The 24,914-nt window shown below is 52.8% G+C and overlaps 9 protein-coding genes across 9 annotated transcripts; 3 read left to right on the top strand and 6 right to left on the bottom strand.

Moving 5' to 3' along the window:
- Positions 1-850: 850 nt before the first annotated feature.
- Positions 851-1,261, bottom strand: BKA58DRAFT_317701 (uncharacterized protein; the record flags this gene model as incomplete). The annotated part of the gene is made up of 1 exon (XM_046167639.1): positions 851-1,261. The coding sequence occupies one exon, from the start codon at positions 1,259-1,261 to the stop codon at positions 851-853; it is 411 nt and encodes a 136-aa protein (XP_046024555.1).
- Positions 1,262-4,872: 3,611 nt separating this feature from the next.
- On the bottom strand, positions 4,873-6,682 carry BKA58DRAFT_317943 (phosphoribosyltransferase-like protein; the record flags this gene model as incomplete). Its single annotated transcript, XM_046167653.1, has 5 exons — positions 4,873-5,520; positions 5,567-6,285; positions 6,332-6,405; positions 6,450-6,501; positions 6,550-6,682. 5 exons carry the CDS (start codon positions 6,680-6,682, stop codon positions 4,873-4,875), a joined length of 1,626 nt encoding a protein of 541 aa, XP_046024556.1.
- Positions 6,683-10,246: 3,564 nt separating this feature from the next.
- On the bottom strand, positions 10,247-10,570 carry BKA58DRAFT_403005 (uncharacterized protein; the record flags this gene model as incomplete). Its single annotated transcript, XM_046171756.1, has 1 exon — positions 10,247-10,570. One exon carries the CDS (start codon positions 10,568-10,570, stop codon positions 10,247-10,249), a length of 324 nt encoding a protein of 107 aa, XP_046024557.1.
- A 431-nt stretch (positions 10,571-11,001) lies between these two features.
- On the top strand, positions 11,002-11,535 carry BKA58DRAFT_198821 (uncharacterized protein). The gene is made up of 2 exons (XM_046165786.1): positions 11,002-11,188; positions 11,258-11,535. The coding sequence occupies exon 2, from the start codon at positions 11,304-11,306 to the stop codon at positions 11,466-11,468; it is 165 nt and encodes a 54-aa protein (XP_046024558.1). The 5' UTR covers positions 11,002-11,188; positions 11,258-11,303; the 3' UTR covers positions 11,469-11,535.
- Positions 11,536-13,719: 2,184 nt separating this feature from the next.
- Positions 13,720-16,494, top strand: BKA58DRAFT_403006 (uncharacterized protein; the record flags this gene model as incomplete). Its single annotated transcript, XM_046171757.1, has 3 exons — positions 13,720-14,647; positions 14,714-15,321; positions 15,370-16,494. The coding sequence occupies 3 exons, from the start codon at positions 13,720-13,722 to the stop codon at positions 16,492-16,494; spliced, it is 2,661 nt and encodes an 886-aa protein (XP_046024559.1).
- A 54-nt stretch (positions 16,495-16,548) lies between these two features.
- BKA58DRAFT_363136 (uncharacterized protein) lies at positions 16,549-18,466 on the bottom strand. The gene is made up of 4 exons (XM_046168824.1): positions 18,283-18,466; positions 17,881-18,155; positions 17,754-17,825; positions 16,549-17,697 (listed from the first exon to the last, which is right to left on the bottom strand). The coding sequence occupies exons 1-4, from the start codon at positions 18,347-18,349 to the stop codon at positions 16,642-16,644; spliced, it is 1,470 nt and encodes a 489-aa protein (XP_046024560.1). The 5' UTR covers positions 18,350-18,466; the 3' UTR covers positions 16,549-16,641.
- An 883-nt stretch (positions 18,467-19,349) lies between these two features.
- BKA58DRAFT_430249 (Alpha/Beta hydrolase protein) lies at positions 19,350-21,442 on the bottom strand. The gene is made up of 3 exons (XM_046173060.1): positions 20,624-21,442; positions 20,473-20,571; positions 19,350-20,420 (listed from the first exon to the last, which is right to left on the bottom strand). Exons 1-3 carry the CDS (start codon positions 21,142-21,144, stop codon positions 19,505-19,507), a joined length of 1,536 nt encoding a protein of 511 aa, XP_046024561.1. The 5' UTR covers positions 21,145-21,442; the 3' UTR covers positions 19,350-19,504.
- Positions 21,443-21,539: 97 nt separating this feature from the next.
- On the top strand, positions 21,540-22,859 carry BKA58DRAFT_198850 (NAD-dependent epimerase/dehydratase-like protein). The gene has a single exon (XM_046165787.1). The coding sequence runs from the start codon at positions 21,664-21,666 to the stop codon at positions 22,618-22,620; it is 957 nt and encodes a 318-aa protein (XP_046024562.1). The 5' UTR covers positions 21,540-21,663; the 3' UTR covers positions 22,621-22,859.
- BKA58DRAFT_317045 (uncharacterized protein) lies at positions 22,796-24,189 on the bottom strand (the record flags this gene model as incomplete). The annotated part of the gene is made up of 3 exons (XM_046167603.1): positions 22,796-23,075; positions 23,130-23,824; positions 23,875-24,189. 3 exons carry the CDS (start codon positions 24,187-24,189, stop codon positions 22,796-22,798), a joined length of 1,290 nt encoding a protein of 429 aa, XP_046024563.1.
- Positions 24,190-24,914: the final 725 nt, after the last annotated feature.

A 24,914-nucleotide genomic window follows, 5' to 3' on the forward strand; every position in this document is an offset into this window, starting at 1 on the left:
AAACTTTATACACCTTTCCTCGATCAGGGGTATGCAGAGCTCGAGATTTCATACAGAGAAGGGAGCGAGTTGTATAAGCATTAGGAATACTCATCACAAATGATGAGACGTGAGTGATTTGCGATTGCTTTCGACCAATCAAACGCTCACGTGCTCCCTTCCCTCTTCCCCTTTGCAATGCTACTTTTACGTTACTTCTGCATAACTAGATGCAACACACAAGCTCTGTCATATCTGTGGGGGGGAGGGGCGGGGCGGAAACTCAAATTGACAAGCTAGTCTGCGCATGTGATGTATTGTCCACTTCAGGAAATGACATGCGAAAACATGAGTGGTTGGTGGGGGAAAGAAGACAGTATTACGAGATACAAGTTGTGAGTTGCATATCAATACACAGGTTTAGGGTAAAAGGTGTGGGGACATAGTCGTGGTTATTCTTACGGCTATTCTCAGCTATACCTTATAAGGTATGCGCAGCACTCGACATGGTCACGACATCACATTGCGAAAGAACGGCGTGAAGAGCGAATGCAAGTTTTGAATGTCTTTGGATTCATAGTAATGTGACTCGTACTGTTCAATGTACTGTACTGCCTGCCTGCCTGCTCCCGGCGGCTAGTCAAACCCCCCAAAAGTAAACGCCTGCCCATGCCCACCCCCATCCATTCTCTTGACGGCCGTGAGGGATCTTTTGTGGTATATCGACTTTTGTATGAGAGAAAAAGGAAAATCATGACATCGTTAACGCCCGACCAGAACTCCTGTCGCTGTTCCATGATGCTGAATCGCTGTCAAAGGCGTATAGGGTTTTGCTTCCTGCAACTCCATGCGATAGAAGTATCGTCCACACTCAGTGCTTGTTGGACAAAAAAGTGTGCTTCTCAAAGCTCATGCGCCTCTGCCTCTCAGCCGCACTCATCTCCGAGGAAGAGGTCGGCGGAAGCGCATGCTTTGCGTTAACCGCCAGAGGAGCGAAAATCTTCGGGCCAAGGACTGGTGAATCGACAGCCTTTGTGGCGGGAGAAGATGGCGCGCTGATAGTACTAGTCTCGGAGGGTGGGGCGGCAACGCTGCTGGTGATGCTGGAGACGGAGGAGATAGACTGGTGGCGCGCGGGTCGGTTGGATAGAAACCCGTGAGCAGGCACGACGGGCTCGGTGGGAGATTGAATACCGGGGTTGGCTGCCTTCTTGACGGGAGTGTTGACAGTGAGAAAGTTTTTCGGGAAGGGAATGTGGTAGGTTGAGCTAGTGGAAGACATTGCGCCAGATTGGGTGTTGGTTGTTGGTAAGTGGGTGGTGAGGCGTTGGTTGGAGGTAATGGTGTTGGTTGGGAAGACTTGTTTTATGGAGAGGCAGTGTTGGTGTTCTGGAGGATGGCAGAAGGCGGCCGGGACTTCTTATATGTTGCCCGAGAGATTATCAATTGTGAAAGTTCTCAAGTTCGGTGTTGTGCGTGGGTACCGTGGGTAGCGCTGCCAAGCAAGTTCCGCCGGGGCTCGCGTGTGTCAAGTGACCTCTGTAACTGGCTGGAGCGTTTTGATGATCTGCCAAAAGTAAAGGTCCGACGCGCTTGAGTCTCCGGTGTATCCTGCCTAGTGCGTAGTTTAAACGTGTCTAGCTTCGTCTAGCATGAAAGAGCTGGAGCCAAAATCGAGAGGAAGCCTGGGGTTGCAGCGCGGGATGTCGCAGATGCTTCCGCGCTGTGTCTTGGCCGTGGAGCTGTAATTGACCCTGGCGATCGTATGGGTCCGGTGCGCTAATGATGTTCCGCTTTAGATGGCGCGGTTCGTCCGTGAATTGATAAGACTGCGGAAGGCACTTGTTTCGCGTGCGTAAGCGTCCGGCTATGTGTACAAATGGTACGTGTATGATCGACGCAATTTGAGGCTGATTGTGGGTTCAAATGTACTTGGCAATTCTTGTCCGCCAGTGGGAACGGGCTGCTCGTGGATCTGGGGTCTCCGTAGATGGAGACGTCTGTGTGTTTTGGTTCCAGAAAGGTTTTAGGGATGTTGAGACAGGTCAAGAGGCTTGGCGGTCTCTACGTTTTCGACCTCTTGGGCGACTATCAAGATAGCTTGGCAAAAGGTTATGATGTTTGACGCGGCAGGGTGGAGAATTCAGCGATTCGTAGCGGAGGGAGAAACAGATGGAGCCAGGTTGAATATTTCTTGACTTAAGAAGGGGAAGGTATAGCCTTTCGGCAAGGACGACGCGCCTCGGTCCAAGGGCACTCAGCAGGCCTAACCAGTTTGATTAGGAATAAGTAATCCGAGATAGAAGCGACGCGAAGAGGCGCTTGAAGTAAGCTCAACCTCTAAGAGCCGTGCATAGCTGTAGAAAACTGGGATACGAAATCTCAGCATGCATACCCGCTCTTTGCAAGCCGGACGACATGCGGGTCCTCACAAGTCAGTCGGTGCGCAAGCGCTAGATGCTGAGATGAGTGGAGCGAGAGTCAGTAAAACCCACCACGTTGGTGTAGCTAGAATGCTCTCTGGTTAGATCTCGTGGGATGTTTCTGACCAAGCCAACGCCGCATGGAGTAAGGGGATGACGCGACCCCTACACGTCGCAGAAGCACGTTATGCTATAGGGCCAGTTTTTCTGCTCATGCTGAGTACACAATTGGCCTTGCATAACAAGGCCGCGCTCACTCAACGCCAATGCCAGTGCCATGTGGTACTAATTTGCTTTTCGATGAACGTTCCTGGGGAATCTAGCCGGTGGTGAGGCGCGTGCTTCGCATCGTGCGGGGGTGAGGACAGGCCGCAGGCGGATCCGCGCCCCTGTATGTGTCTTTAGTGAGGGTAAGCCGAAGATAGCCTGGTTGCGTAGGAACGAAGGAGTCGTTGCTGGCGCCATGGTGTGATGAAGAAAAGATGCGCGGGCTGCTGGCGGAGCTGACAGTCGAAAATCTTCCGAGGCTTCCTTTGGTCTCAGGTGACGCTACCTTATCTCCGTTTTTCCCTACTAAGCGACCTGCGACAATCCACGTAGTCGCCCGGATGTATTCCATATCTGCCTGCACCACCACGCCTCCAAAGCTCCAGACCTTCTCAACACGACAGCTACACGATTCAGGCAGGAGATAACGCTACCGCGCCTCCTGTATTCAACCACTGCTTGCCTGGCAGTTTAACCAGTTAATCCACCGGGTTTGTGCCGAGACGTGCAGCGCCTCTGCACCTCTGTGTAGCATTTTCTACAACTTACAATGATCTTCAGTGTGCGAAAGACTAGGGTGTAGCAGAGGGGAAGGCCATTGGAGAGTTCCCTGATCCAGCTTGCGAGTCCAACGGTCGCCTTATCTCGACTTATGCCCTGATGGCGTATACGGCAGGCCAACCGGAGTCTAACGGCAAGCACTACGCTTAGACATGGTGTCGTGCATACGCCGTTGTTAGGACAGGTAATTGTAGTCCGCGCATAGCTGTCAAGATCTGGCTAGGGCTGGTCTATATTATTGCTAATGGATGTGGATGACCATTACTGTGTCAGGCTCAGAAGTGTTCAGAGGAAGCTACACACGAGTACAATCTTTCATCGCAGCATCATGCCATTGAAGGAAACTAGTACCTGCCCAGAGATCTCATGCCAAGGCAAACCACTCCCACCTCACACATGCAGCAGCAAGATCCATCGCGTCCTACGAGGCAATTCTCCGTACCTACGTAACCCATACCCACCTAAGCCGGCCTTGTCGCGCACTCCGCCCTCCACAAGTGCATTCCATACCCTGGATCTTGCCACACTCTACAGTCGAATATACCATGATAGCGGCGGCAGCTGCGGGAGATGCGCACTAAGCAACTCGTGTAACAAGCGGTGAGGACAAGACCAGTCTTGACTTGCAGAACACCAAGTGGGGTTACCACCACCTTTTAGTGTGGGGTGAGGATTCCGGTGTCCGGTGAACGGAAAAAGTAACTATGTGGAGTTGTTGGTAGTTCCCTGGCAAGATATGGAGAATAGCCAACGGGTTATATGTCTGGGGTACGATTGCGTTGGTTTCATGTATATCTTTTGAACGCGAAGCCAAGTGTAGAGGAGAGCACTCTGTTCTTAACTAAGAAGCATGTGCGCCTTTGACTCCTATCGAAACCTGATTATAATTCGGGTTGATCGTTTGAGTTGGACTTTGGTGTATGGGATAGTTGTGACAGCTTTAGGGATGGAAGATGGAACAGCGAAGGCGTATTGATAGAAGCTGAAAGGTGAGATTTATAGACAGAATGGGGGTGCAATTGTTTCCAATCGTCTATGAACTTTGCGCTATAGTCTGATCTTTGAAGGGACCACACACAGGACCTAGCACAACAACTGCACAAGCAGTCAAGACATCACAGTCCATATGTACAAGAGCCCCCTCACACCCGACACTCCATGGTAAGAAGAGCCAGGCATTACAAGGAGCGCTCTAGCTGGTATTTACTCTTCCAACGTTCCGTTAAGAGTACACCGTATCGTATCACGGGACTCCTGCAGGCTCAAGGCCTGCATCGTTGGTGTTTTGTCTCGTATGGTTCAGGTAGACCATTCGTTGACTGCTGTGGATTTCCACACATCGCCCGGCTGCAAGCGCGGACAAGTATTACGTGAAGAAAGAGGATGGAGAAGAAAAGAACAGACATTGATGAGGAGTCTGGTATCAATACTGTCTTTGATGTTTGCAACTTACTGCATGTGTGGCTATAAGCCTCATAGGTATCTTCTGCATCGTCAATCATGCCACATTGTAAGCTTTTGGGTGCCTGACCATAACGCCATATCGACCATCAAAAGCCCTGTGGTCGGTGCCAATACGCCTTGCCAACCGTGTTCCTAAACCCTGCAACCATCGTCTCCTTGTGTTCCATGAGCCCATGTTCTAATCGTAATGGAGGAAGAGCTGGCTCATGCTCTCTCCATGGTGGTTTCTTCGGATCGCCTCTGCTAGGAGATTGTCGACGTTGATGACCACCAGCTTATCGGGGCTCGCCTGCGCAAGCTTGTGGTCGGGAATGGGAAACGCGTTCGTAATGACGATCTTGTCGATGACATCGCAGTTGCTCATTTCCTCAAGACAGTCGCCGCCAAAGATACCATGAGTAGCGAAGCAGTAGACTTTTGTCGCACCACCGCGCTTGACAACAGTCTCGGCGGCCGCAATCCATGACGCAGATTTGTCCATCATGTCGTCGACAATGAAGACAGGGCGATCCTTGACGTTGCCCACAAGAGTGACCATGGTTTCAAGCTCGGGGTTCTTGAGATCCTCTTCCTCGTCTTCAGATGATGCAGCGGCGTCGTATGTGCCACCGAGGGCGTGCGAATGTTCGGTTTCCCTGTTGCGGGTGGAGGAGGTAGTCGAGATGAAAGAGGACATCATGTGCGAGGGTATATCGTCGTTTTCGCCTTCGGACGGAGGGCGGTTGCGCCACGTGTTGGTCGATGTCGCGGACATGGAGGGAGAGGGATGTGTATCGTCGACGATATGGCCTTGTACTAGTCGTCCGTGGATGACATTCCTCGCGCGCTGCAGACGTTAGCTGTGCTCAACAGAACCTTTCATACGAACATACCTCGTCAGTGTATTCCTCGGCGCCGCTCTCATCTGCACTTTGCTCCTCAGGTTCTTCCTTGTTTTTCTCAACATCAGTTCGAATCGGCTCTAGCGGTACTTCGGGCTCGACTATAGAACCTGCGCGCATACTCTTAGACAGCGGATGGCTTCCGGTTGGCTCTGACCATCCGTTGGCCCGCCTTTGGAGGGGATTTGACGGTACACGCTTCAGACTGGACTTGCCTGGTTCAGCCTTTGCGTCTCCCGTCATTTTGGAGATGGGCGTGATCTCAGCGTCGGCATCCAGCGCAGCCTCGACCAGGTCGTCGGGGGTCTCATATGAGCCATCCAGCCGGAGTTGCTCGAACATGGCACTCTCGTTCCAATGCACCGCCGTGCCTGCCCTCCGCCTGTCGGTTGTGACAATACCAAAGCTCAGCTTCAACGCGTCTGCCAGAGACGTGACGCGCTTGGTGCCACCAGGGTTCTTGCTAACAACGACGGCTTCCCTCCAATTCGGCACGTTGACGCGTATCCAGCGGGCGAGGAGGGGTTCGGCGACGAGGTTATCAACAGGGCACTTGAAGAAGCCCTGCATCTGGGAGGCGTGGAGATCGATGGTCATGACATGGTTCACACCAGCGATGTGAAGGAGGTTTGCGACCATGCGGGCGGTGATGGCCCCGCGGTGCTGCTTCTTCTTCGACTGGCGCGAATATGGGAAGTAGGGCATGACAGCTGGCGATGTCAGCAGCTGGCAGCGAGCCTTACAGAGGCCAAGTACCTGTAACCGACTTGGCTGAGCCACCTTTGCAGGCCGAGATCATAATCAGCAGCTCCATGATCGAGTCGTTGATTCTGACCCATTAGCCGTTGACGCATAACAAGGCTGGGCTACGCACTTCTCGCTTCCACTCTGGACGATGAAGACATCTTTGTTCCGAATCGACGTATCTGAAGACGCTTAGCACGTGAACGCGGCGAAAGTGCTAGCCAACATACGAATGGTGACGGAAGTCTCTCCGTTCTTGAACTTGCCCAGCGTCGCAGAGCCAGGCTTTGTGCCCAGCCTGTCGCAGATGCCGTCAACGAGCTTGGGGTGCGAAGACCCGCCAAAGACGAGTGCGCCTCTCATGGTGGGCGGGCCGAGGAGAGTGACGTTCTCGTAGTGGGCAAACTGAGGTGAGGGCTGGTGAGGACGCCGGTAACGGTCGTGCCTGTCAAAATTGTTCGACATGGCTAGCTAAGATATGCGCCCAGGAGGGGTTTAGCCCGGCCCCACTCTATTGACCCGATGCGGATACCCCAGCCAGCAGCGTGTGCCTGACTCGCGAACAACAACGCGCGGAGACGGCTGGATGACTTGTTAACAACCAAGGGAACTACGGGAGCGGGAGACCAGGCAGGAGCAACAAGATCGTTATCTGCCTTTATGCAGAGGTGTGCATCAACTAGTCGTCTTACAAGATGCTGCAGCACTGTCACGCGACCACATCACATTGCTTCCTGGCCAACGGTGCGCGCACGATGCACTTAGTCGCCTTCGTACACGCAATGCATTCGACTCCGCCTCTCAACATGTCATTGGGTTTTAGTATGTGGTGATGAGATCTAAGGTCGAGAATTGGGCCGCAGCATTCATATTGATTGTCTGCCTCTGACGTGGAGAGCTCTCAATCAAGGACAATGTTGTGTCACTGTAGTATGCGATTGGATAGGCTTGGCCGTTGTTAAGGTTCTGCGCAAGGAAACCGGGTCTCCAAAGCGTCATGGAAGATGTCGCAACCATCAGGCTTACCGCGCATGGTGATACGATTGTGTCTTCAATGGCGTAGTTGATCAAGCAAGTACAGAGTCGACCCTAACAAGACGACGTACTTTCAAGGGATATACTACGAGGTTCCCTCAGGCATCCACTCACCAGCTATATTTCCACATGGTTTGCAGTTGTGCAATCTAGACAGCCTCGCCCTTGAGCAAAACAGGTCGTACAAGCTCACCGCTTGCTTTGTGCTCCTGTGGCCCCGGTGCTGAACGTTGCTCAACCTGAACCAATCCCTACACCGGAACTCAACCATTCGCGACTCTCTTTGTTGTAGCGGTTATGGTTCCCTTTCCGGCTTCATACATACCTTCGAACCGGTTCAGAAGCGTCAGTGTAGCTATAGAGGCGCACGTTGGGCTTCGTTCTAATCACGCAAGCTGCAGACAACCATCGCCATTTGCAACGCTGATCCATAGTAGCCATAATCTTCGCGCTTGGCGTGTATATATGAATGCGGGAGACATAGATCATGGCGGCTCCTCCCGAAGCACATACATGGCTATTCGTGGAGGTCGATCCACTGGGGTCAGTTTGGCGGTAGTTCATGGAAGCCCTCAGGTAAATGATGGATACTGTGGGCGTTTGCGTCCTTCCCATTGTGCTATAGGGATAATACCGAACCTAAGCGGTGAGCTGGTGTCACCATGGCAGGTACGTACCATGAGTCTGTAATAGGGAAATTAGCCAACTGCGTGCGAATGTGGTAAAGGGAAGAGCGTGATGGTGCGCAACGAAGGAGAAACGGCGTCTCATCCGCCTGCATCGAGCGGGAACTTTTCTTGTCCCACCATGGCATACACCCAAAGAAGAACACCCACGCTTTATGTGGTGAGCAGCCAGATCATCGCAATTCCCTCTATTTTCTAGATCTTCAGGTAGTGTGACGAGTCGTAAGGCTGAAAAGAAACATCCCGATTGGCTGTCCAGCACACGGTATGCGGACACTAGCTTGCACGGTCCGCCTCCGAACGCCGGGTCTCAGGTATGGTGCAATGGCTGGCATGTCCCTCGATGTTGCTGTGCGTGGGACGCGTTTGCATTGACAGAAAACGGCGTACACAACAGCAATATAGAGCGGCTGCCCAACCAATAGAGGCTGCAGTCGGAGAGACGCATATCCAGGAGCCTGGTTCGAGGTCGTGATAAAGCTTAGGAGCGGGTGAGACGTTGTGCCCTCGTCTGACGCGTGCCCGAACCTGTTGGTACTCGAGCGTGGAAAGTGGTGTGATCACGTATCATCTCCAGATGTTGGTTGAATCGCCGATTCTGAATTCCCCAACGCAAGAGCATATCCTTCGGATCCTTGTCTGGATGAAGGGGCACCTGGGAGAAACATTGGCAAGCCAACAATGAGACCTCGGCGACCATATGGGTCTACACAAGAAGCTGCATGGTTGAGAAATTAGGTCGCGTTACAGGAGTGTCTGACTGCCATGATGCATGGTGTCAAGCCACAAACCTGAGGCCCGCTGCGAACGCGGCTTTTTGAGCAACTAGCGAAAGCCCCCGCAAGCGCTTGCCGTGGTAGAATTTGAGAGGTCGCGTGGGTGTGAGCCAAGCATGCTTGGCGTGTCTGCGGCGGGCGATGAAGCTAGCGAGAAGGGGAAGTCACCCCGTCTGGAATCCACGCGCATTCGTCCACACGCAGGACGCCACACGGGCGCCATGATCACAGGCGGACGTGATGGTTGTCGCGATCTTGCATTGTGGCACCGAGCGCCAGGTTCACTCCGATCCGGTGTAACCGATGGATCCAAGCGAGTGTAGAGCTCCCACCACCGCCTCCCAAACGTAGTTCCCGTCGCGATGTCCAGTCAGGTACCATCAAGGCTTGTGTGGTACACAGAGGAGGGTGTGATGCGCCGGGCCTAGCTCTGATCATCTGCCTGTGGCCGGGAAGGCCGCTGGATCGCCATGTCCCGACCTCGAAAATGCTTTTAGTGAGTGATGAGATCTGCCAGCAGTAAATCAGATCATGTCATGTCATCAAAGGGAAGACGATATTGTAGCTGATGTGAAAAAGAACAACAAGACCACGAACAGCGCGTTGCCATGGTGTAAGTCTTTACGTGGCAGCCCCCCTGACAGGTAGGATCGCAAACCAGGAAGCCATGACCGAGCTTCTCCTGACAGATGCATGCGATGCGTATATGAGGGCCTCCAATATGGAGGTCGGCCAGGGATGTCTCTGACAATTGCGACTGATTACTATGTTGCTGTTACTGCTACATGACTCTACTGCCCGATGCTCCAGGGATCAGATTACACGCTGGAATGGAACGTCATGACTGCTCGTCGCAGAAGCAAGCAGTGTCGATAGAGCTGATAGTGGATCTCCCGCAAGCCACCTGCATGGTGTGCTTGCTGCTTTGGCCCAAGTATGCCCTCGACATGGCATGCAGAATCTCGACATCGGAGCGGACCTATTTGGCGGCCATAGATGGATCTGCGCGCCACAAACAGGACACGCAATGTAAGGCTGCATGTAGCCGTGTGGACGAGCTGAACCTGGCTGGAGGTTTGCTTGACGCATCAAGCAGAGACAAGACCAAATGCACCGACCTGCATTGGATGCTGCGCATGTTCTGTGAAGGGAAAGGCCAGCGACAGTGCCGACGGCAGTTCTCGATGCAGAGAGTGGACGCACACTGGAGAAGAGATGGTCCAAGTTCGTGTATCGCAGTAGACACTAGGCGCTGGCCCAGGAAGACGTTGCAGTGGAGGGCTGTATGTCATGACGGCACGGTGAAAGAAAGAAGATAGGTGGAGCGGACGAGAAACGGGGTGGAGGCGTATGCAAGACGACGTTTTAAGCAGCTAGTGTCTAGGACGCTGAACAGCCCATGCGGCTCAAGATGGTGCCGGACGCATCGTTCATGATGTCGGGCAGGACAGCGCATGCGATTGGCTTGCGTCTATTCTCCGGAGTTCATGTCGAGCTGGCGAAAAACAAAAACTTCGTGACGAGGCCTGGCAGGTCGTTGGGGAAGGAGCAGCCTGAGCAAGTGCAGGCGCGAAGCTAAATTTGCCGACGCCATGCGCCCTAAGCTCCTTCCGCATTCCATTGCACAGAGAGGCGCCGGATTGGACGCCGAAGAGGGACCCTAGTTGGACCGCAGCCAGCATCTCTCGATGCAGCAGACTGCACAGGTGCCATGAGAGAATTGCGGCATGCAGGCACGGTTTGGTGTGACACATAGAATTCGGCAACGCTATCCTCGAAGCATCTCGGAACATTCACATCGCGCCCTTCCCTGCACCTGCACCAGGGGCTTCGCGACGTCAAGATGCTACCATGGCCGCGGCTGCGGAACGGCCAGCCCGCGTTTGACCAACCCCACCACGCCTGTCTCTTTGAGAGGGCTTCATATTGAAGGAGAGGGAGCAGATCCCTAGCCGGCCTGCCTGTGCCACCATCGAGTACATCTTTTGCTCTATCAGTGCAGCAGCCATCCGCTTTGGATATTCTCTGTCTAGGAGAGCAAAAGCTCTAGACGGCTACACGCTGCTGCGTGTTGCACACTACCGCGCCTGGTGGACATGCACTCAGCTCTTCCTGTAGCTAAAGTTTATTCTCCATTGGGCCCAGCATCTCAGTATAAGACGGACTACAGATCCGCGTCGTTAGCGTCCTCACAGTAGCAACAAGCAAACCCTGAAATCGTTCCTTCTCCAGTAAACAACCCTCACCCGACGTCGGTCTCATTCCAAGCCTTGCTTGCTTTTGCCAGCCACGAATCGACGTACCCTGAACACCCTCGCTTTCGAGTCCGATCCTACCTTAGCCTCAACCGGTATCCTGCCGCAAGCATACAGGTCAGTACTTCACCTCGGCCTCTATATCTAGCCTTCGTGCCCCAGTATCTTACACTATCAGGCAAACAGTCGTTCCCTTTAATCCCACGTTTTCCACCAATACTCTTTCACCACCATGGCCCGCCCCGCAAGCTGCTCACACAACTTCAAGTTGATCAAATCCGACACTACTCTCGTCGTCTGGAACTGTCAACTATGTCACACGGCTGGATTCAATTACATCTATGAGTGCGATCAATGCAAGCTCAAGACGTGTCGGCCTTGCGCAGCCAAAGCATAGGTAAGTCCAACATTCTCTTTGGTCAGGTTCTCCCTCCGCTAGGAACGACACCTTGGACTTACGGCACGTGCCAAGGTTTTGCGAAGGGTCATTCGTAAGATGCAACATGTATGTAGGTGCTGACTCGTTGACTGCAGATGGAATGCACAGATCGCCGACTACGATCCAAAGCACCCGAGATCCCGGTTCCCAGATGCACGCGAGCTGTCATTGGCGACTCACGACTCTCTCACATCATCACACACCACGCATCTCTGCTACGGTTTTCATCACCATTTTCCACGTCAGCCTTATTAACTCAGCATGGCGTTCAGGCATTTCTACTTTCCACGTTGCCGTCGTTGGCGGCTATGTCTCGAAACGGCAAGCTTCCTCGCAGGAATCGATTTTACGACTCGCTAGACAGAAGCAAAGGGGTACCCGCTTTGCAAGGGTTTCAGACTCGCCAGGGCCTGCACAGCAAGGCCGATGGCGATTGCCGTTGTGACCCGTCTGTCAAATCCTACGTTATCAGGCTTTCCTTAAGTATACCACGGCCGACATCTACACACGGCCTTTAATTTCTTTTGTCGCCTTAAAGTACAACGAATGGTGCAAACCAGCAAGCCATAATGTCTTCAATTCTTCACACACTATTCGGTATTATCGGGAGTCCAGGAATGTTATCTCGTCTCTCTCTCTCTCTCTCTCTTCTAGCTACATGTACATCTAGACGCCTGTGGGTGGGGTTGCTGTTTCACATACCCATGAGGCGACATGCCTTGGTGGCTTAGTAGACTACTTCATATCATAACCAGATCGAATACACCGGCCCGTCCATCTTCTGCAGTTTGCGGCAGGAGCTGCGGCAATCGTCGTGCTCTGCGATTGAAATTAGCTCATCGTATTAACGGCACCGCCGTAGGATTCCGCCTCGTCTCGGTGCCGCGCATCTCATCGGGTTTCCAAGGTTGGTATGCGCAGTACGATCTCTTGTTAGTAAGTGACATATGACTAGCATGCTGCTACCAAACATGACTTTTCAGACAGCTGAGAGCCAAGCGATGAGTTTGACGCTTAGCGCGATGTTGTCGCCAAACACACCTGGGTACCAACTCCTCTGTCTCTGAAGACCCCACTTCCCAATCGACTACGCAAGACATTTAGGCATGGACGTGCTGTCCAAGGGTCCAGCACAATTGTAGTTTCAGCGCGCATCTCAGAGCCCAAAAGCCGTAGTTTTCGCGAGCCGTCTTCTCGTCTCGCAGAAAAGTTTGACGACAAGGTGGTGGATACGATTGCCTCATTCGGGCCTGTCTGATGAGGAGCGACATGAATGCCGCCGACGAAAGACATATAGCCAACGCAGGTCCTCATCAGCTTGGAGCAGCGCACGTTGAGTAGGTGCCAGCACCGACAGGGGAGCCAACTTATCAGACCATAATTCAGCATCGCTTTTCGCAACATAGCAAGGTTCCTTAGGCGCACCGAGAGATCTCGGAAGACGACCCTACCAATCAATCGCATCACAGGCAGCGACCAGTCAGTCAGTCGATATACATCATGCGGGCGTCTGCCGAACGCATGCTGGGCGTATATGGCCACTAGATTAAGGGCATGCATGAGATCATAGAACGATGTCGGTGTTCTGCGACAGTGCCGAAAAGGGTTGGGGGACGCGAATTTCGCTCCTGCCTCCCCTTCTGCCCAGCTTGCCCCGCGCCTTCCAGCCACAGCGTCCCCGCCCATTTCGTGGCCTGCACTAAGACACAGTCTGCATACGAACTTTGACCAACAACTGGCCGCTTACTCTGCGTCGAGTCTCAGGCTTCACACCCCATGCATTCTCGGTCGCTGCTGTCACTGCCTGCGATGTTGCCTTGCGCAGAGAGCGACAGCCTTGATGTGCGTGCAGCAGCTGCACAATCGCAATGAGATGACAAGCTTTCAATCGCCCGACGCATCGGCATGCGCCAGAGATACTATTGGAGCCAGATGGACGTTTTTTTCAGCCGCAGGCAGCCGTAAGCAGCCAATACTGCAGATCTGACGATATGGCCCCCAAAACGACAAGACACATTATAGTCGAGGTGCCAGTGTAGACGGACCTCCAACACACATACACCTCCCCCCTTCTCCCTATCTGTGCTCGCATTCGCCTTTGAAAAGGTCTCCGCTATTGTCCCTTGATCAAACAGTTATAATTGCTTTTGAGCAAAACAGTTCAGCCACAGCGTTACAGATGCCCGGGCCCCGCAGAGCAAAAGCAACCATGACCTCTGAGAGAAGCGAGGATACACAAACCGGCGCACCTCAGGAGGTCATCAACGAATTTTGGAATAATCTCATTACGAAGCGGCCCGCGAAGGTGACCAAGATCTTTCCACCGAGTTTGTACGCGCATCTACTGCCTACGCAGCGTAAAGAGGGGACAGTTACAGGAAAGAATGCAGCCGAATCCTACGAAGCGGCCGCTGCGCAATGTCGCGCTCGCGTTCAACGCGTCGTCAAAGAATGCCATCGCACAAACGAGAAGTTCACCGATGCAGACTTTGACATTGAAGATTTGTCGGATGAAAACTGCTTACATGGCCTCATGAGCTGGTTCAAAGAGGAGCCAGCCAAATCGTCGAATCCACAAGTTAGCCCTATGCGGCTGGGCAACGCTCTCTCCACGCTGATCCAAAGTGGGGTAGTCATGTCTGATGGCGCGGTCTTCGATTTCACAGCGACAGCCAAGCTTCTGACCAACAGGCCAAACAGCAGTAAGACTGGTCCCAATTCTGTGCATCGTGTCGATTGGATCTTCGAAAAGCCACGGTTCGAACTCGATGGCTTCTCCAGCTCCGACCTCAGACAAGGCTCGAATGGCGATTGCTGGTTCATTGCTGCTGTGGCCACCATCTGCAGCAACCCCGTTCTAATGAACAAAATCTGTGTTGCTAGAGACGAGGAGTGTGGTGTCTATGGCTTTGTCTTCTACAGAGACGGCGAGTGGATCTGGACAGTCATTGACGACAACCTCTACCTTGAATACAGCGATTTTGACACCGCTTTTGGGGACCAGTATGACCCAGCGAATGCCAAGGAGATGAAATATAAGAAGAACAATCAGACGGGGTCCGAAGCGCTGTATTTCGCATCTTGTGTTGATGAGAATGAAACGTGGCTACCACTGTTGGAGAAGGCATACGCCAAAGGTATGCGCGAGTGCTGCTAACTGCGGTCGTTTGAAGCATGTTTGGGACGTGCTAACGAGCTCGCAGTGCACGGAGACTACGACGCCATTGCCGGTGGTTGCAGCGGCGAAGCAGTGGAAGACCTGACAGGAGGCGTCACAACGAAGATCCTTACTGATCGCGTGCTGAGTAAGAAACGATTGTGGGAAGAATTACTTCAAGCCGGGAAGGAATTCCTCTTCTCAGCTTCCTCACCAGGCATGGATGGAGATGACTCGGACGCTCGCAGGGGGCTTGCTTTGAGCCACGCTTATTCGATCTTGAAGGCTGTTGACGCTGAGGGTGAGGACGGTACGAAATACCAATTGGTTCTGATTCGTAACCCCTGGGGTAAACGAGTTCATGCTGGCATGGGTGAGTGGACAGGTCCCTGGTCCGACGGGTCTCGGGAATGGACGACGTATTGGATGGACAAGTTGGGCCATAAGTTTGGAGACGACGGCTTGTTCTGGATGTCTTACGAAGATTTGCTCAAAAGATTCGATCTTCTTGACCGCACGCGGCTCTTCAATGAGGATTGGACCGTGGTGCAGCGCTGGACGAGCGTACCGGTGGCTTGGGTCACCGGATACGTGAACACGAAGTTTTCGGTTGAGATTAAGAAATCTGGGCCGACCGTCTTCGTGTTGTGTCAGGTGAGTCGTGAAGCATCAATTATAATGAGATTTACTGACACTTCATAGCTGGATGAGCGCTACTTCAAGGGTCTGGAAGGCAAATACGACTTCGACTTGCACTTCATATTGAAAGAGCAGGGTTCTGTAGCAGGCGACTACATCATACGCGCTCGAGGTGCATGGTTCGGCAACCGCAGTATCTCTGCCGAGGCTGACCTTGAAGCCGGAGTATACGAAGTCTTGCCTAAGATTGAGGCTTCAAGAAACAAAGAGGCTCCAGACGTCCCGGAAGTTGTCACCAGGTTGGCAGAACGCAATCCGCAAAAGCTTAGGCAAATTGGTCTCAATTACGATATCGCAAATGCCAAGGGCATCTTCGAGCTATCCGAAGAACAGCAGAAGAAGAAGGAACAGAGAAAGAAAGAGGCGATGGAGAAGAAGATGAAGGATGAGGAGGCGAAAGAGAAAGAGAAGGCTGAATTCGAAGCGTGGAGAAAGGAAAAGGCAGAATTTGAAACGTGGAAGAAGGAAAAGCAAGCTGAGTACGAGGCTTGGAAGAAAGAGAAGAACGAGCACGAGACGGAAGAAGACGCTGAAGAGGCGGACAAGTCCGAGGAAGTACCAAAAGACAATGACACGCTCCCGGAGCAACGAAGCGCGGCGGATGCGCCTGATGATGCTGACCACGACACCGAGCAACCCACCTCACCCAATGCAAAGGACACGCCAAACGCCCCAGCCAACCTTACGATCCAGCTGAAAGACTCCCCAAACAAGACAGAACCCGCTACAGAACCCACACACGAACCACACAACCCAAGCAACAACAGTGGCGGAGATCACACACCCACCTCCGAGATCTTTCCCAATTCACCTTACAACAGTCCATCACCCCAGCCCCGCAGCCCCTACCAACCGTTCCCACCCCCACCACGCTACCACTCCCAGCCACCACCAGAATTCCGCAGATATCCCCACCCCCGTGGAAACCATGTTTACAGTGGGGCTCCTCCCCCACGAGACGTTCCTCAAACGCAAGAGCCTAAGCCGTGGAATGCCGTCTGTGTGTTGGGTCTGAGAGTGTATAGTCAGGATCCTGAAGTGAGCATTAAGTTGGTGAAGCCGAAGGATGATGAGGAATGTGCGATTTTGGATGTCGATGGGGAGACGGCGGCGGGGGCGACGATGTGATTGTGCAGCGGCCGAGGGGTGTGTATGTATGTGCATCAATTAACAATGCTGTTATTCATATCTTCATTGCTATTGATATGCAGCTCGCAGGTCCATCATGCTATGTATTGCCCACACCAAACCGTCTCCTCATCGTCGACTGGCATCCTACTCAGCCAACTTAGCACCGTTCAACATAACCGCAGCCCGAATAGTCGCTCCATTTCCAACATCAAAGCTGTCATGCACAGTCATACCCTCCGCGCCCATGACATCCTGGAAGCCCACCTGCGCACTTCCAAACTCAACGTCCTTATTCAGCAACGCAATCTTGAAAGCACCAGGGTTCGCAAGCATGGCCGCAGTAAGTGGAATGCGGAACGCCTGGTCGAACGAAGGGTTGAAGATATCAGTGCCGGGAGTGTACGTCTTGACTGCGGTCTGGAAGGTCTTGTCGCCCCAGGTAACCTTGACGCTGGGGTTGAGCTCATCGCGGTTGCCCTGGAGGCCACCGGCACTGGCAATGAGGACCGTGGCTAAACCGCAGACTTGGCCTTCGGCTTGGCCTTGAGCGTTGGCCGAAGAAAGGACTTGTGCGTCGTTGACGAAGTTGAAGAATTTGGCGTGGATCAAAAGACGCGCTTGAGTAGCATCGCCCTTGTGTGAGAGCTCCAGATCTTGCGAACCGCCCTTGAGGAGAATCTCCTTGACGCTGGTTGATCCAATACCGATGTCGTCATCACCTGCCAAGTCATCATCCTGGATGTCTACGGTGATGTCCTGCTCGAAGTCTGACACCAAGAAGTCGTGGGTCTCGTTCCACTCTGGCTCGTGGTTGTTATCCACGACGCTCGTCTTCCACTCTTCTTCCGCGCCTACTTTAACCTTGACATAGCAATCGGGTACATCCTCGAGCTTGACCTTGGATAGAAGCTTCCTCATGGTACTCTTCTTCTCGCCCTTCTTGGGAGCACTAATCCCAGTTGCGCGAGCGACTGTGATACGGATGATACCCTGGTGAGGCTGGTGGCACTTGAAGTAATCAACGTCGTTCATCATCTTGACGAGGAAGCGGTTGGGGAGTACGGCCATGCCATCGATGATGCCGAGGATGGTCTTGCGGACGGTGCTGTCAATAACAGAAAAGTCGGCAATGTTTGCGGCGTCGGTGAAGTCGAGCTTGAGGCTTGGTGTGTTGAGGAAGGCGACTTGTGCTGCACCGATCTAGAGCTTGCTTTAGTAGAGTACTCGAAACTCTGCGTCGTGTTGTGAGGGCTTACCAGTGGGATGATGTTTACTAGAGGGCACAGCAGTACGCTGATTCGGCCCTTCATATGGACCTTCTCAACACCCTGCATATCATGTTAGCTTAGCCGAACAACTTCTTCCACTGTATTCAAAACGTACCACTTTAGGCACCATGCTACCATCAAGCTCAAAGTCACATACACCCTCCCAATTCATGTCCATATCGAGCTTGATGCCGTCATTCTTGGTCTTGTGGACATCGACGTTAGAGAAGCCGATGGGGATGTGACCAAAGTCAATCTTAACAAACTTCAGGTTTTTTAGAGGGCCAGGTAGTGTCGAGGCGAGAATAGGTTCGACTGTGTCTTTGATGATGTTGGAGCCTGCGACGCAGATGTTTGGCCAGAGGTTCTTGACGATATCGTTGAGAAAACCTGGTACATGCGGGTTAGCATGTTTTGTGCCCAAAGTCGGTGTCAATGAATGAGCGTGCGTCCATCGCGGCATTGATCATTCATCACATCGACATTCGGCTGACGAAGGCTTGGGATGAGGATTTACCAGCTGGTTCAGCGCCACCAGAGGCTGTCAACGCTTCCACAAGAGATGCGGGCGCCTGGTTAGCCATGATGTGTAGTAAGTCTGTCTGTACTTGTATTGGTTTGCTAGTTGTCGAGCTCGTAGGTTCAGTAGCTCACAGTGGGCAGTACGCGTTCAAGGGTTAGGGGGTTCGTAAAGTAGAGAGTTTGGTTGAAGGACTGTTAACCAGTTTTGAAGCTTGTCAATTGGAACGCTACACCACGTGTCGTTCCTGTTTGTTGTTACCTGATCTTGGAAGCTCCAGGTTGACGTCACTTCTCAGACACGCTATGCGGCAAGTGCAAAGGTTGAACCCCGCAGTGGCAGTGAAAGCCACACGTCGAAGCCACAGACACGTGTCACGCTTCGCGCTCGCGCACCAGCCACTGTCAACTTCATGCGTACCTTAGGTCAGCAATTGCCGTTACTTGACTCTGTGAATACGTCTAACCATTTCCGGTGCTTTGATTGTTTGCATCTCAAATGCATGTGTAGGGTTGGTCGCCTGTTCCAATACGCCACGACTACGCCACACCTTGCTTTTCACTCCCCATGCACGTTCCCCCAGCTGTCACATCGCAATCGGCGATCATCGCATCAAGTACCTAGTCCCGCATAACATCGATGGCGCTGTCGCTAATCGACCAGAAGCAACCGTGAACCCCTGTGAATATCTCATATCGGTTACACCGAGCCGTCTTCTGGTGGCTGGCCATGTGTGAACGACGTGCATGAGTAGCGATTTGCTTTTACGGGCCGCTGTCAGATGGCAAGGGTCCAGGGTCTTGGATTTGATGGAACGGTCCTATATCACGACAACGCCTGATATACCGGGTGGCTTGAGCTATATCTGGAGGTGTCCAGGGGGTTGCTGTAGCCGAACTTTCTCAAATCTCGTTACGATTGCTGAGTATCTGTTGCGTATATCCATGTCTGAAGGCTTATGCCTGAAACCGCATTTGGATCTTCTACCGAGCTCGATACGCAAAGATGAGAGATAAGCGAAGGAAGACGGGGAAACGGTTCTTGGGCCGAGGACTTTGTACGATCGATCTCTTGCATGCAAGGAAGTGAGCGGCGCAAGAGATTTCGACAATGTATCATATTGTGGGATTCATGCGGAGTAGTTGAGATAGCAATCTTTTGGTCTTGCACGACGCTCTCGCTACGCCGCAATCTGACAAGACGCCTAAGTCTTGTTCTTTTACGACGGCGGCAGCGGGTTGCCATTTGGCGTCAGCCCATCACACGCACTCTCTAATTCACTTGCCGCGATGCTTTGCGTAACCTCTCCATCATACCCAAGCAATACCCCCTCGCCACTGGACTTGTAGGCTTCCCATCCCAGTTTGGGTAGGCCGTTGACTGGATCCTCCGCGAAAGCAAGGTAGTAGTCTTGCGATTGCTCGCTTACCTCTCTTTCGAAATCTGTACCGTTGCCTCTTGCAATACCGTAAGTACCGAAGTACAGCGGAAGATCAGACGAGTGGAATGCACCCTGCCAGAATCGAGGTGCGATGTTGCTGAAGTTTCCGGCGTACAGATAGCGGAAGGTAGTTGTGTTGGCTGCCATGCGGTCGTAGGTCGTCTTCACAACCGGGCAGAGGAATGATGAAGCAGTTGCAGCGTCGGCTTCAGCCTGATCAGGCCCGTACGTCGCATTGTATGCGGGGAAGGCGCTACCCTCATTATTCGTTGTGCCAATGATCGCCGGTTTGAGTGTGAAGTTTCCGGCAAGAGCGCGCTCCGTGTAATTTGAGAAGACCGTGACATTGTCGACTACTGGGACGAATCTTACACCTGGTGATGTACCATTGTCAGAATATTCCTTCAAGAAGCTCTCAATGTCACTAGATTCGATCTTGCGTAGGCAGTCGATTTCGGCATCGGCATCGGTCTCGTTACATCCGAAGTGTTGAGCGACGAACGTGAAGTTCGTTTGCTGCGTGTCGGCACTCTCGATCGACAGGAAAGATGAGCCAGAGTTCATGATCAAGCCCGAGACGATAGGATCCTCTGGATAAGCGAAGTTGTAGTAATCGACAGAGATGGCGCCTGCAGACTGGCCCCAGAGCGTGATACGGTCTGGATCGCCACCGAAGTTGGCTATGTTGTCGCGGCTGCGAGATGAGTAAGTTTTGATCTGTACTGAGTCTATGTATGCACACTTACATCCACTCTAGCGCGAGACGCTGATCTAGGAAGGCCAAATTCTGTTCGCCATCGGCAAGGGCTTTGGCATTGGGAAAGCCAAAGATGTTCAAACGGTAGCTATAGTGTTGGTAAGACATGTGTTGCGTCATACTAAATGAGCCAGACTTACTTGATCCCGACGACGATGTGCTTTCCTGTTCGTTCCACCCATCTGGCTGGAACCTGGTAGGGCACCGTGGGTCCACCCGTCACGAAACCTCCGCCATGAATCCAGACGAGGACCGGTAAGGGCTCAGACTCATCTTTGCCGGTCTCACAGGTGGATAAAGGAGCCCAGATGTTGAGATTTAGACATTCTTCTGACTGGTAGTCCCGCGGCGAGATGATGAACTCCGGCGCGTCCGTCAGCCAAACATTAGGTGCATCGCCCTCGAACTGGGGACAAGCAGGACCTAGATTGGTCGCTTTGAGCGTTTCGTTTGCTTTGCACTTTGGAGCCGGCGGCAGCCAGCGTCGGGCTCCCACAGGTTGTTCCGCAAAGGGTATACCCAGGTACTGTGCTACGTTTGGCGTGATGTCATCTGTAAAGCCTTCAACCGGTCCAGAAGATGTGTCGACGTGCAGAGAGTTGACGGCAGTCACTAGTTGAAGCTGACTGAGTCCGAGGAGAAGTGCTGCAGCGAGCGCCATGATGGATGAACGAGAGGACTGTGGAGGTGGGGATTGCAGTTACCCCATCGTGGTTATTTGTACCTTTTTCCACTACCCCAGATTATCATGGATCAACGTCGTCACTAGTCATGTCATAGCTGCATGCACCCCATCGGGGTCTTCGACCGACGGAATTGCGAGCAGGTTTTTCACTAGACTCTTGGATGCTGACATCGCTGTTGTAGTGCCATGAAAACTGTAAAGTAGGAGAGGCATAGATGTAGAGAGACATTCGCGCTCAGCAGGAATGTATCGGAACGCTCATGCATGGCGCAATGATTGAGAATCCTTCGTTATGAGGGTTCGGCAGGTACAAACTCGGCCGACAATGATCCGGGGCAGGCGCCGTCCCCACACTTTCCCCACCTTGTACATCGGTATCGTCACCGAACCGGCAACACTGTTAAGTGCAGCATCTTTCAGCAACAATGGAAGACATGACTCCAAGTTTTACCCCAAACCTTACTCCAAATCCTTCACCGTCGTTCAAAAGCCAAGATGAAGGTCTTGATCACAGGAGCCGGTGGTTTCGTCGGCCAAATTCTCGCAAAGAAACTCATCGAAACGAGCACCGCAGATGCACTCATTTTAGCCGATGTCAACCCGCCTCCTAATCCAACATCGTCGCAAAACGTACAGTGCACCTCGGCAGATCTCACATCGCTTTCCGCATGCGAAGACCTCATCGCCCAATCACCGGATGCCGTGTATATCCTACATGGCATCATGTCGAGTGGTAGCGAAGCAAACCTCGAGCTTGGTCTAAAAGTCAACTTTGAATCTGTACGCCAGCTACTAGACACCATCCGGATCAAGCGACCAGGAATCAAAGTAGTTTTTACGTCTTCCTGCGCAGTATTTGGCCGGAAAGCAGCGGAGAATGTAGCGACAGAGACGGATATTGTACCTATGCCAGAATCAAGCTACGGCACCCAGAAACTCATGATTGAGTTCCTTCTCAACGACTATTCGCGACGCGGGCTTATTGACGGACGAGTCGTGCGCCTGCCAACTGTCTTTGTAAGAGCAGGCGCACCAACTGCTGCGGCTTCGTCCTTCGTCTCCGGCATTGTACGCGAGCCAATCCATGGGAAGGAGTCAGAATTACCAGTCGACCCGAGCATTGGCATATGGCTTACTTCACCGCGCGCGCTGGCGACAAACCTCGTGCACGCCATTAAAGTCCCGGCGGAAAAGTTTGGGCACTTCCGCCAAGTGCTTTTACCCGGTTACACAGCTACGAGCGGAGAGATCTTGGACGCCTTGGAAAAGATCGCTGGAAAGGAGACGAGAGCTTTGGTGAAAGAGAGGAGAGATGAGACTACGCAGAGGATCGTGTTGAGCTGGCCGGCGAAGTACGATACTGCGAGAGCGAGAGAGCTAGGGTTTAGTGAAGACGTGGGGCTTGAACAGACCATTCGCGACTTCATTGACGGCGAAAAGCAAGAAGCATGAAACATACATATTTCTCAACACTTTTGCGTCAGCAAGGGACAACACACAATTGAAAGTACCGCAAGGAGGTCAGAGGTCGTAACATTGTATTCATTTCGTTATGGTTATGCTCATATCCGGATGTCTTTAGACATGACATCTTACTAACTATATACATTATTCCTATTCATCTGATCTAACCATAAACGGGCGACTTGGTGTAGCCAGGGAACTGCTTGAGCAGATTCTCGTCAAGAGTCGCAAGCTGAGGGCAGCCCAAAGCTCCGACAACGCTTCCAATAGCGCTGGTAAGGGCATTAAGCGGTCCGAGGAGGATGTCCGGCTTGGCTTGCGCCGATGCCTGGTAGACGAAGCAGCCGAGGTTGTTGCCCTCAAGCAGAGATGCGCCGTTGAAGACACCGCCAGTCAAGTCCGCAACATCAACACCGACGAAAGAGTTGGGAGTACCAGTGTTTCTGAAAAGGTGTTAGCATGTGTTCTAAGCAAGAGCAGGAGGAAGATGGACGTACCCGCCAATGTCAAGGAACTTGGGGTGGAGAAGAGCAGCATTGACAGCATCCGCAAGGAAGTAAGTGGTCTCGTAAGGGTACTCAAGAGCACGACGGTACCAGTTCTCCGGGATGCGCTCTCCGCCTTGGACCGCCTTGAAGTTACCACTGTTTCCCTCGATACCGAACCATGACTTAATGACATCGTATGGGAGGATACCGGTGGGGTCCTGAGCAGTGTGGTTGGCCATGAAGCGGAAGATGAAGGTGTACGCAGCAGGTTGCACCAACACACCGGAGAATGGTCCGTTGAAGAAGTAGGGGTTAGTCTGCTTCTGCACATCGAATCGATGGCTTCTGAAGTCTGTTAGACTGTCCAGGGTGACGACACCACCGGGTGAGTAGTCGATCAACTCTTGGAACTGGCTGGCGACAGTCTTGTAGTTGTTCCCGGCCTGGTAAAGGTCGGGCCTTGTTGGCGAAGCATCGGCCTCGTACTTGTTGTGGGAACCGCTCAACCCATTACCTAGGGTACCTGTCACACCTGCTTGAGCGATGGATGGCGTGCCACCCATAGACCAGCTAAGAAGGTCACCGTCGAGGGCGCCTCCAAGAACTGAGAGAAAGGTCGACAGGACGGGGCCCATGCCAACCACCTTTTGTGTGGCTTCGATGTATTGTGTCACAGTGGCATATCCATTGTGGGGCAGGTAGTTCTTTGACGTGTTAGTATCGTCAACTGAGCAGGACACAGTGAGGGACTTACGTGGTTGGCGAATGCGTTAAGACCAGGGCAAGGTCCTCGGAGGTCATCCGGTCCTGGAGCAACGTACTCGTGGCCGCTGCCCTTGGTGATGTTGATGTACTGGGCCTTCGCGTTGAAGATAGGCACTGGCTCAAAGATTGCTGTCGCAGCATCTGCACCAGCTTGACGACCTTGCAGCTTCACCAGCCTCGCGGCCTCCTCGGCGCGCTTCAGGAGCTCGGGATCATGACCAGCAGCGTCCAAGATGGCAGTTGGCCAGGCGCTGGCAAGGGGCGCCGCGGCGATCAAAGCTAATTGGAAAGAAGAGAAGTGCATGTTTGTGATTGATGAGAAGACTTGATGCTAGCAATGAAGTGTAGACCAGATGGGTCGGGCATGCTATATACCAATCTGCAGGTACGTACACAACATCGCCATCACGTTTGCTGTCACCCCATAGTCTGCATGACGCGCATCGGCGACGTGAGCAATGGCCGCGGTTGACCTGGTCGTTGAACAAAGACCCCGCTGTCGATCTCTTGGTCGATAGTACACAACGGGCGTCGGCCATCTCCAGAGACACTTTGGGCTGTGCGGGATCATGTGGAGATGACAACCACTCGTCTGTGATTCGTGAACTGCTCTCGATCGGGACCTTAGGCGCCAGACTATTACCTATGGATCCGGGGTAGTGCCCGAGGAAGAAAGGTCAGATGGGGTGAAAGTGGGATTGTGGCCAATATCAAGCAACCGCCACCCGCGCCGAACAGGAGGCACCTGCGAGATTTAGGATACTAGCTATCCTCAAGAGTCTAAGACCTGGCTGAAGTCGGTATGCACGATGCGGTAGTTGGCGGCACTTACCAGGGGTACCCTCCGGAAGTTAGCGTGCCCGAACCAACAGGATCAAAGCCCCCACCCAATTATGGGGAACGGTCAGCTTCCCGTATACCAAAGCATCGTGAGATCTGCAAAACGCTACTTCCGATGCAACTTAGACACCCCTGAAGGAAATTTGTCAAAAGACGGGCAGTAAAATGTTTGGAAAGTTGCCTCGGTCA

This window comes from Alternaria rosae (genome assembly GCF_020736505.1).
Source record: "Alternaria rosae strain MPI-PUGE-AT-0040 chromosome Unknown BKA58scaffold_6, whole genome shotgun sequence".
Taxonomy (NCBI): Eukaryota; Fungi; Ascomycota; class Dothideomycetes; order Pleosporales; family Pleosporaceae; genus Alternaria; species Alternaria rosae.